Source organism: Eurypyga helias, unplaced genomic scaffold (genome assembly GCF_000690775.1).
Source record: "Eurypyga helias isolate BGI_N326 unplaced genomic scaffold, ASM69077v1 scaffold26915, whole genome shotgun sequence".
NCBI lineage: Eukaryota > Metazoa > Chordata > Aves > Eurypygiformes > Eurypygidae > Eurypyga > Eurypyga helias.
Window position 1 is genome coordinate 12301 of NW_010253788.1, and position 11448 is coordinate 23748.

Genomic DNA, 11448 nt, shown 5'->3' on the forward strand with positions numbered 1-11448 from the left:
AAGTGTGTTTTTAAACCCATTTAAAGCTAAGCTAGTGCAACCTTTATATATAAATAAGGCTTTAGATGCCACTGAAGATCCTAACATAAGCATCTTTGAGCATCTTGCTTGAGCTTGATTAGTATGTGGTACCTGTAGCAGCCTGATGATTTATTTACTTGTTTATTTACTGGCGAGGAAGAAGGCATCAGTGATTATTTCTACCAGTGTAGTTAATCCTGGTGTAACCCCACCACTACCAACACATATTGAATGGACACATTTACAACTTGTCTAAGATATCACTTGGTATCGTAGCTTATATTTGCCCAGGAGAGAGAAGCTGTGCTGGCCCATGGTGGATGGGACTGAATCAGGACAACATGTTTTTCCTTTCTTTGCAAAAGAATAAGCTATACTGGCATAATACATATGCATTTATTGTATGGTCCTTTTTGTCAATGTGCTGAAGTCCTTCTCTTGGAGTTTGCTGCCAGAAGAAGCCATTGTCAGCTCCACCCCGGCCAGTGTGGATGGAGATGGCACAGCTCCTGCCTGTGTGTCCGTGCTCCCTCGTTTGCTAAGAATGAAACGCTCTCTGTAATGATGCACAGCCTCTGAGGACACAGCCGACTCGGGCTGCTATGTGAGAGTTCCCATTTGCCTCACATGTTAGTGCTGTGACAAAGAGAAGAGTAAGTGTGATTGAGACTTAGTGAACTTCAGTAATGCAGAGCAAGATTGGGCACTCATTCCAACACCTTTTAATTTTTCAATCATGTATCACACATTCTGGCCTCTGATGCAGCTGAGGATCGAGAATAACTAGATCTGAAGCAACTGAGGCTACTGGCTATGGCAGAAAAGGGTGGAGCAGCAGCTGGTTTGTGTGCTGAGGCAGGGTCTGTTGGGCAAACCATACCTTTGGTTTGCACACCTCAGTTCCCCACTGGACCCTTACGGCTCCCCCAGGAGACTACAAATGCTGCCAGTTCCTAGTAACGCAAATGGGCCCACACCAAGGGGTCAGGATGGTTTCCAAAATAGAGATTTGTGGCCCACCCCAACTTCTTTCAGTGCGTGGGAGGATGATTTCATTAGCCTGTATGTACGCGGGCTGTTTAGATGCTGCACAGGAAAATGCAAAAGAGTATAAATGAAAGCAAGAGAGGAGGAACCCTCCCATCATGCTTCTTGAAGTGGTTTTGAAAAGCACAAAGCCGGGATGTTGTTTCTTTTTAGTGACAGTAGTTTGACGTTGCAAAATACAAAGGCTCGGCGTATTCCCAGCGGCAGAGTGAAAACTGGAGCTACTCAGAAGCAAAACCTGTCATTAGCAGCCAGCCAGGCAGAACAGGCTCCAGAGTGCCAGGAACAGGCAGGAAAGGCAGGAGGGGCTGAGCAACAAAAAAGAGCTTTTCTTAGGGGCCGGTGGTGTGCCTCAGCAGCCTTGGGTGGGGGGTGGAGTAGAGGGCTGCAAGGGCAGCAGGTGGGGTCAGGATGCGGTGGGACATCTCCAAAGCAGGGACGTACTGTTTTTTCTCACGCCCCCCATCCTGCAGCATGAGCAGTGGGTCTGCTCCCAAAAAATCAGAATGGTTTTGACCTGTAATTTTTCTCCCTTTTGTTTTCACTCAATTTTACCTAGCTGCCCTGAGAAATCTCTTTTTATGTGTCGTCCCAGGCCCTTGCTGTGACCCATGTCATCCTGGAGGCATGTAATAATTTAGACTGAAAGCTGTGCTGTGCAGCTCTGTTCTTCACAGCTTCATAGGGTGGAAGAACTAGTGACGTGCCCTAATTTACCTCCCACAGATGTCATCTCCCTAGGAGCTGACTTGAAGGACAGAGGGGCACAGAAAACTGGATCTGGGAAGCACCTGATTCAAAAAGAAAGGAGGAGGAAATTTTATGAACTGGGTTGGATGGATGCAGGGAACGTCACAGCTTTGCAAACCCAATGATCTAAAAAGTTAGCACCATGAACCGCAATGTTGCTGTGGCCAGGTGCAAGAGGACGAGGCTTTATGATGCCTTCATGTTTACCAAGAGAATCTCTTCAAATTAAGAGTATTTTTGTATTGATGCTTCTTTAGTTGTCATTCCCTGTCAGGCCTAACCAACCTCCGAGGGTGAGAAGCAGGATGAGGAGAGGGTTACGTTTACCATAGTGAATGTTGGGGGCTGTGGGTGTTCCCCACATCAGCAAGCAGATCATGGGTGATGCAACCATGGTTGGATACAGGCTGGGGATGTTGCTTCCACCATCACATCCTCCTCTATGGCCTAGGCAGCAAAAAGCAAAGCTCCCCATTCCCTTCTGCTTACAGGAGGCGAGATGTATTCATCTTTTAAATCTAGTGCCTTGTCTCTTCATCGGGATTTACCTTTCCTCAGCCATCACAGTCTAAATGGCCTCTGTGAGACATTCACGTGGGTGTGCTCCATTGTAATCTCTGTGTGTCCCACTCTGCTGAGATCATTTACCTGCTAATAAGCTCCTGTGGTCAGAGATAAAAGGCAAAACTACCAGCCTTTTAAGGATGTGTCTGAGTGGCTTTGCAACACTCTGCTTCATGGAAAATATGGAAAGTTGTTGCGTTCATAATATATCACTCGTATCTGTGTTTGTAAACAGATTTATCACACCATCTGCAGAACTGTACTGTGATCTCCTCCCTGTTTATTTCCTTTCCATTTATATAGTACAGCTCCTACTTATTTTATTCCCTTTTTCTGATCAAATACATTAGCCATCTTTTTTTCTTCCTTACCAAAGGAGTGCGCTCTTTGTGGGAAAGAATCCAATTTGCCCAGCTTAGTGCATAAAAATGCCAGACAGTACTTTTTGGAGAGGTACCTGCTTGGGTGTGTTTCTCATCTCTTCACATCTGTGCAAAGCAGGTGGGGAGGAAAGGATAATTCAGAGCAAATCCGCTGGTAAGCAGGATGCTGTTTTGGTATTTCCTGCTTCCTGTTGCACTGGTTGACCTTAATTTTCAGAAATCTCCAAGGTCAATAATGTTATTATAATCTCTCTGACTTTCTGTAGCTGATACGATATATAATGAAGGATTTGTACAACTGGGAGCAAAAAGCCAGCCCACTTTGTTATCTGGTTTGGTAAGAAATGTTTAGTCATAGGCAAATAAAGAAAGTGGTTTGCTGAGTATAAAAAGTCAGAGCGAGAGAGGTTGTGGTCAGCCACCGCTGTTGCAGCCCCTTGGCGGAATGGCACAAGCTGCCAGCACAGCTCCGGGCAGGGCAGAGCCCGGCCGTGAGCCGGGACCTTCGTCCACCAACAGCCACTCCTGCAGGCTTTCCCATCCATCGGGACCATGGGACATTCCATGCACACAATCAGGTTCCCTGCCTGGTGCACACTTTCACTCTGGGGAGAGGAAAGAGTCTGGGTTACCAGCGGAGCCAAGAGGAGGGACGAGTCCCACCCAGGGAGCAGGGCTTGACCGCTGCTGCCAGCCCCTGCATCTCTGCCCATCCCCTGTGCAGAAGTGAAAGATCCAGGACAGTCAATTCCTTCTCCCAGGGAGGAGGCTGAGGGATCCTGGGCTGTGGGGAAGCCACCAGAGAATGGGGCTGGGCAGGATGAGCTGTGCTGCACCCTGGCCGGATGGTCCCTTACCCTGCCTCGCGCTGAAGGTCGGGCCTTGACCCCAAGCGCTGGAGGAGGACCCTTGGCTTGATGCATGGCACGGGGCAGGATTTGACCACAGCTCCTTAGGAGCTCCTCTCCAGCCACATGCCTGTAAATTCACTGCAGCAAGAGGTGTAGGTTGCTGAGGCAGGACACTTTCGCTTCTCTCCCTCCGGGGAGGGAGGTTTTATCTTCTCAGATTGCTGGGCTTGGGTACAGAGGAGCGACTGGGAGTGACTAACTCCAACAAGAATTTTACCAAGAGTGAGTAAGGGCTCTGGGCTGCAGACAGTGATGACAAATCTTAGAAACTCAAGCCTGCACTTTGGCAGGAGGGTTTGTTGTTTGGGTTTTTGGGATTTTTTATATGGTGCTTTTTATTATTTTTCAGCTGTACAGTGTGTTCTCAGGTGTGTTTGCAGCTTCATGTTTTTTGATCATGACCATCATTTTTTCAGATAACAGAACAGTGAACAACTGGGCACTTGGCCAGCTCCTTCCCCACTAGAGCAAAGGGAAATTCTGCAAGAGGGTTTCTCCAGAGCTCTCTAAAGAGATTTTCTGTGACCATATCCCACTTACTCCACCACCCCTCTGCCCCTTACTCAACACAACCTTTGATGCTGTGAGCTGAGTGCCCCTGCCAGCGTCCCACCATCACCTTTTCCCAGGGGAACTACTGGAGCTCTCTTTAATATCCCATCCCGTTGCACTTAGCATCTTTCCAAGAGGCAGGTTGAGGCCTATTAATATCATGCCTACCAGAGATTAGTGAGCAAGCTTCTGTGAGACTTCTGGGTAAACCAGCAGCGCTGCGACGAAGCAGCCAGGATCTTCTTCAACACTGAAACATCACAAATCAGACTTTAAAATAACAAAATTCTTTCCAAACATTGTAAATGGTTCATCCTTTATCCTGGCTTTCTGGCAAATAAAACCTCTTAGAGATTTCTCAGTTTAGATTTTTCAAGCCTTTCCCCTACACACTGCAGAGCTAGCAACCCTTGTGCCAAAGCTGGTAAAGGAAGTGAGACTCTCCCATAGGCCCTTCAATCCCCCAAAAGCTGGGTTTTGGGCACCAACTAGCCCCCAGGTTATTTTGAGTCCTGTGCAGGCTCACCAGCCCAGGGAAGCAGAGGTCCTAGTGGCATGGCAGAGAGGGGAGGTAGCGTTAGTGACTGGCTTTGGGTCCAGCATGTTTATCCCCCTTTTTTCGGACAAGGTGTCCTCCCTAGGAGCAATTCAGCTTTAAAATTATTCCATTTAGATTTGAAAAGGACTTGCATTGTGTAACTTAGTCACTGAAAAATAATAATCCTGCCTAAAGCAGTCTGTAAAATAATAATCCTTTCTAAAAACATAAGATTTGTCACCAAGAGTTAATCAGACTTAGCTTTTCTCTGTGCAGAATCGGCTCCTCGACCTCTTTGTTGCTAACAGCATGGCTGAGACAGGCCCTGTGCTCCTTGAAGAGATGCTCCCCATCTCCAAAAAGACACACTGCTGGCTTCATAGCCTCCCGCTGCTGAGCCTTTGCTTGCAGCCTGCCGTGCTCCCACATTATCACGCGCAAGCACCACGTTTTGCAAACATATTTGCTGTTACAACAGTCAGGAAAAGATTAAGTGAGTACTATAAAACTAACCTCCACATCAGTCAAAAGAAACAAAAGCAAAAAATAACAGCATAATCGGATGCTCTTTCGAGCAGGATATGCTCAAAATTACTTCTCCATCCCATTGTGAATGCTTAGAAACTGCACAGCCTCTCCAGCACAGTGAGATTTTAAAGTGGTTTAATGGGCATAAGGAGTTCAAAGCTGATAATGCTGCTTCCAACCTTATCCTTTAACTGCATAAAAATAGGTAGTGGCTATTGACTGGTGTAAATTGGCTATTTCAAAAGCTCTCTTTGCTGGCTTAGATGTGCTAAGAGTCTCTCTACAGAATTTTCAGGGCCTGAATGTAATATATGTCATTAAGGAGGGGATGTATTGAGTTTCTTCAGCAGAGGACTGGTTCCAGTGGGTGCTATACATGCTGGAGAGCTGGGGACCTGCTGCAGTTGAGCTTTACATCCCAATCACTTGGAGAAAAACAAGGGCTGCTGGAGAGTTGTTGGTCAGTCCAGACAAACCTAATTTTGTCTTTTTCTTTTTCTTTCAGGACAAACTGTTCACAATGTCAATCAAAAAGGAAGGTGCCCACAAGAAGTGGGTTGCCCTGAAGGAGAAACTTGGACCCCAGGAGACTGACCAGTCGGAGGCCAACTTGGAAAATGCAGAGCCAGAGCTCTGCATCCGTCTCCTCCAAATGCCATCAGTAGTGAATTACTCTGGGCTGAAGAAGCGTCTGGAGAACAGTGATGATGCCTGGATGGTCCAGTTCCTGGAGCTGTGCGGGCTGGACCTCCTCCTGGAGGCCCTGGACAGGCTGTCTGGGCGCGGAGTGGCCAGGATTTCTGATGCCTTGCTTCAGCTCACCTGCATTAACTGTGTGCGAGCGGTCATGAACTCCCACAAGGGCATCGAATACATTGTGAGCAACGAGGGCTACGTCAGAAAGCTCTTCCAAGGTGAGAAGACACCTTCCTGCTTCCTCCATCACACATGGCATGGGGGCAGACTTTCCTGTTGCTTTTCCTGCTGCCCTGCACCAGGCTTTTTGCAAATTATTTGTCACAACTGATTAATGAGTTGTTTTCTTCTTTAAAACAATACTGCTTTGAAATCACATTGCCTTTGCCACGCAATGCTATTTGCACACAAACATCTTCGTAGTTTACTGAGAAGCCCAGGATAAACCCTGGCTGTACGCAGGCATGAGAAGTCCTCAACCCTTCAGTTGTCAGCAGACCTTTGCTATTTAGTTTTTGTGAGCCCCAAGGGCAGAAGGAGGTGAATTGAAAGGGCTTGGAGACTTGTAGCCTCTAAAGAAGAGGGAAGGTGGCATGGTTTAGACTCAAGAGAGCCCATTGTGTGTGCTGCTCAGTCTGTTCCTTCTAGAATATGGTACGTAATACCCCTCACTTTCCCCTGCCACTCACTTGGCTTGTCATTAGGTATGAAACTCTTCAGGGCATCTCCTAAGACTTGTTGTACAGCACTTGATGATGGTGGTGCTGGGAGGATAAGTTCTGGGCTGTTTTACAGAGCTGAGATCACAGCTGTGCCCAGAAACCCTTGTTAATAGCTCTTTAAAATGCATTTAGTCTGAAAGCAAGCTTGTCCCCCTCTTCAGTTTTGAAGTCCTCTTCCTTCCCCTCCACCCTGTAATTACTTAACCAGTGTGAAATACAGAGCTGGCATTTTTGTGCTGTGAAAAACAGGGGGTACCCTGGGCTTTTCAGTGGTCAAGATTCTTTGTGCACTAATAAAGGAAAAAATAAGATAGTCTAATACACTCCTCCCAACTCCCAAGGCTCACAGAGAAAGAATAGTGGAAAAAAGGGAATACATGGGGACTGGCTAGAACAATTGGCTTACTTGGTATGCATATTGGATGTTTCTGCACTAAAAACAAGACTCATTAATTGAGGAAAATGGTTCATCTGCTGTCCTAGAAAATACCCTTATGTGAAAATGGGAAATAAAATGTGTGATTGCGAGTGCTGAGATTTTGGCTGCTGTTGCGGTGTACCACTGGTACGTGGAAGAGATGAACACTTACAAGCAGCACCAAAATGCCAACTGGGTACCTGAACTAGCATTTACTGTTCCCGCTAGAAGTTGCTACGAGATATTGCTGTTGGAATGGAGTATCTATAAATTGAGATATTTTTCTTCCCATCTTTCATGTACTTGCCCCACTCCTTCAATTTTCTTCTTTTTCCACTGCTCATAAGCCATGTGGCAGAAAACACTGAGATTCAGAATGTTAATGTTATTATAAATTCTTTTTTGTTTGTTTGGTTTGGTTTTCCTCCAGCACTTGACACAACTAATGTCATGGTCAAAAAGCAAGTATTTGAGCTCCTGGCTGCTCTGTGCATTTACTCATCAAATGGCCACGCTTTGGCTTTGGATGCCCTGGACCATTACAAGGCAAGTGTTGGGCTGCAGCAGGAGGTACGGCTCTGTTCGGATCCATGCAGGTAGATCCATTTACGACAGAAAAGGGCTGGGAATGAAGGTAATTTGCGTCATTTTGGTAAGAGAAGCAGGGATTTATGAGGTGAAAACTGTAAGAAATTTGGTCTGGTCAGCAGAAGTCCACAGTGCTGCTCTATGACCTGTCTGGACAGACGACTTCCAACCACAAGGTCCTTTTTGGCAGAAAAAGCATACCATCTGAGCAAAATAGTGTCAGCTGAGCAAAATAGTGTCAGAGCCATGTGTTTCACTGGCCACAAGCCCAGGCAGGTGCATCAGTTATCAGAAAACGTAAAGGGATCCAAGAGGAGTTTCACTGACTTTCTCTGCCAACCAGACCCCGCTCCATGATGGAGTAGTGCTGCCTTTACCTGTATCTTCCTGTCTTGTGCACCATGGGAGGTTTTAAGATGCTAATTCTATCTGAGAGCCTGAAGCAAACTAGGGGTTTCTGAACTGTCTGAACAGAAATACCATTTGTGTTATTAACAGAGTGTGAAGAACCAGCAGTATCGATTCAGCGTCATAATGAACGAGCTCTCCAACACAGATAACGTGCCGTACATGGTGACACTGCTGAGTGCTATCAATGCCATCATACTGGGGAAAGAAGAGCTAAGAACAAGGACACAAATCAGAAACGAGTTCATAGGTAAGGATGTTTGTTGCACCTAAACATCTCTGGAGAAAATCAGTTGCTAAGCAGTTTTATTTTCAGATGTACCCATAAAGTGACTAAAGAGGGCTAGGGAGCAAAAAAAAAAAAAAACCTAAAGGCAGCCCTCTTCTGGCTTTTTTGTCTCTATTCTCTTCAACAACCTTTCTGTAATCAGACTTTTTAAACTTTGCTGCTTTCCCATAACTTGAATCTTTCTGGAATCCCAGCAGTACTATGTCACTTGACCTTCTTCAATACATTTCTATAACCAACTGTCGTAGCCACTTTTCCATATGTTGCAATTCCTCTTAAGAGTATTGTCTTTGCTCTGTGTTTGCTCAGTTGAGCCACAGAAGCTGCTCTGGGATTCAGAAAGACTTTCCTAGGATCCTAGGTACCATTTTTAGGATTCACCTCATGTGATGCACACGTCTGAACTGGTGAGCTTTGGCTCCATTTCGCTCTGTGGAGAGCAAGGTCCATTTGACCGCGCCATTCATCTGACTGATTTTAGAGGTCTAATTTGGAATGAGGTCACTTGTGCCCCAGAAGTGCCTGTGTCCCCCAGTAACTCCAGGGGGATGGTTCACACAGCTGCAGACGTGTACCGTGGGTCTCTTCATTTACCCTACCCACTTTGACAGATCCCTTTGAAGAAATTTTCACTTTTTCTCTCTGCAAAATGTATTTATGAGCATAACATTATATAAAGATCATAATAGATCAGTACCAAGTAGGTCATAATGCCAATATATCTATTTTTTGTTCTCTCAGGACTTCAGCTGTTGGATATTTTAGACAAGCTAAGGTAAGCATCACTGTTTAAATTTTCCTTCATAAATGAGATTCACAGTAACATATCTGTGGAAGCTTAATAGTTATCAGCCTTCAGTTGTGTGAAGTGTACCTGGGTGGAGTGGGCCACACTTGTGTGCACCCATTAATGGGAACTGGAGGTATTAGGCTAGTGTTAAGATGCTTTTGCCAACCCAGTGTCACAAATGGCATTGACATTGGCATGGAGCAAGGCTCAGCAACATCCTCATTGAGGCTGCATTTCAGGCTGAACCTGAAGTAGTGCTGTGGGCTCACTGAGCAGCTTGCTGTATTCAAAACCCCTTCACTGATGGTGTTGGTTCCAGAAGCATTCAGCAAAACCGGTTTACTAATGCGTATCTGGACATACCTGTGTTTGCAGTTTCTTAATTTTAAATGATGTTCTGTCAGAAACACCTATGATGAAATCTAGAATGCATTATATGTGAGTGGCAGTTATGCATGTAACTTGAATTGCTCCATCCAATCCCATAAAAATTAGGGAAGAGAAGATTTTTCAATAGTGCCAACTAGCAAGGGTAGAGTTCCTCCACTGAGTTGTCTTGAGAGTGCTGAAAAACTTGACTTTAGAGTGTTTGGAGGTTTTTTAATCCAATTTTGACTAACAGATAAGGAAGTTTTTCAAACAGAAACATCACTGTAATATTTTTTATTTGTCTTAACCTTAAAAAAAAAAAAAGGAGGATGGCCCAGTTTCAAAATGGTGGAAATGCCACACTGTTGTTACAGCTCTTAGGAGAAGTTCATACAAACATACACTGAGCCAGGTTATGCCATGAAAAGTCCCATTCATTTGTATGTGATGACTGTAGAAAGAGGTACATTGAGTTCAAGAAAGGATACGCTGATGGCATTTGATCCATTACAAATCAGGTAGAGTCGACTACTTTCAGCACTGACTGGCTGAGTCTGAGGGGCAGAAATAAAAGCTATTTAAATGAAAACAATCATCTGAAAATCAGTGAAGGGCTCTCCAGTGAAAATGAATGATGTAATATTGCAGAGACATAGAGGAGGAGGATCTGCTTATCCAGTGTGATACATTTGAAGAGTTCAAGATAGAAGACGATGAGGAATTATCAAAGATATGTGATGGGATAAACATGAACGATCATCATGAGGTCTTTTCATCTCTCTTCAATAAAGTAAGTAGGCCTTCACATGGGGTGCAAAGTCATGTAATGGCAAAGTTAACAGACTTTGCTTGGAACCAGCCTTGCTGTGATGGAAAGCTGCCCTGTCTTCCAGGTGAGCCGCTCTCCGGTCTCCATCCAGCTGCTGTCCATCCTCCAGAGCCTGCTACACTTGGAACCATCTCATCACTCCAGCCTCCTGCTGTGGGAGTCCTTGGACGCGGTAGTGAACAGAGCCCTTTTGCTCGCAAATGACAGTAAGAATGACATATTCAAACCGTCCTTGCATTCTGCTCTTGTTTTTCCTTGTCACACCTACTGTCCACAAAAGTCCTTCCCAAATGCACAGAAATTAATCTATGTGACTTGCTAAGAGCTGAGCAGAAGCTGGAACAAAGCTACACCTCCTGCATAGGGTCAAGTCTTGATGAGAAACCCCAGTCATGCGGATGCCAGTGAGAGCTGGCCATGTTTAGCAGTGGGCTCGGGATTCAGTCTTGCTTTGATGGATGAGCCCTGAGCTTTGGATGGTGGGAGTCATTGGGAATCTGTCCTCATTGGCATCCTGCTGCTGGTGCTGGCTAATCTTGCTGGCAGGCATGCTTAAAACAGTGTTTGTGGGCTAGGACCATGGGAAGGAAGTTTCCTGGAAGCTGAAAGTGCGGTTGTGTAAAGTGACACCAGGGAGTGGCTCTGTGGTGCCACATCTGCTGCTTGCAGAGTGTTGAATAGATGAACCGACCTTTGGGCTCTGTCCCCTTCTCTGACCCTGACATGTTTATCTAGTCCAAGGGAACACAGTTGAAGAAGTCATCGAGAGGCTGCTGTCTATCAAGAAACATCCAAACAAGCAAAAGCGAGCTGAAAACCGTCTGTCCGGGAGTGCAAATGGAGGCATCCAGGCTGACCTAGAACCATGTGCACATGCAGCTCGGGGCCCAGCATCATCATCAAACCCCTCCAAGGCACCAGCAACTCCCTCAGGACCACCCGTCAACGAAAAGAAGATCTCATCCTCCCAGCTCATAGCCTGCTGTGCTTCACTGCAGACATCCAACCCTCCACCCAACACCACTCCCGCCCCAGCACCTCCACC

General features: G+C 45.8%; 1 protein-coding gene across 1 annotated transcript; it reads left to right on the top strand.

Annotated features, from left to right (window-relative positions):
- The first annotated feature begins 5814 nt into the window (after positions 1–5814).
- On the top strand, positions 5815–9194 carry LOC104510518 (inverted formin-2-like). The gene is made up of 4 exons (XM_010152788.1): positions 5815–6208; positions 7561–7676; positions 8217–8376; positions 9157–9194. The coding sequence occupies exons 1-4, from the start codon at positions 5815–5817 to the stop codon at positions 9192–9194; spliced, it is 708 nt and encodes a 235-aa protein (XP_010151090.1).
- Positions 9195–11448: the final 2254 nt, after the last annotated feature.

Bases quoted from the DNA above. Each gene is read 5' to 3' on its own strand.
- LOC104510518 (XM_010152788.1), top strand. From the start codon at position 5,815: ATGTCAATCAAAAAGGAAGGTGCCCACAAGAAGTGGGTTGCCCTGAAG. The intron at 7,677-8,216 runs GCAAGTGTTGGG...TGTTATTAACAG, and splicing joins ATGCCCTGGACCATTACAAG to AGTGTGAAGAACCAGCAGTA. The intron at 8,377-9,156 runs GTAAGGATGTTT...TTGTTCTCTCAG, and splicing joins AATCAGAAACGAGTTCATAG to GACTTCAGCTGTTGGATATT.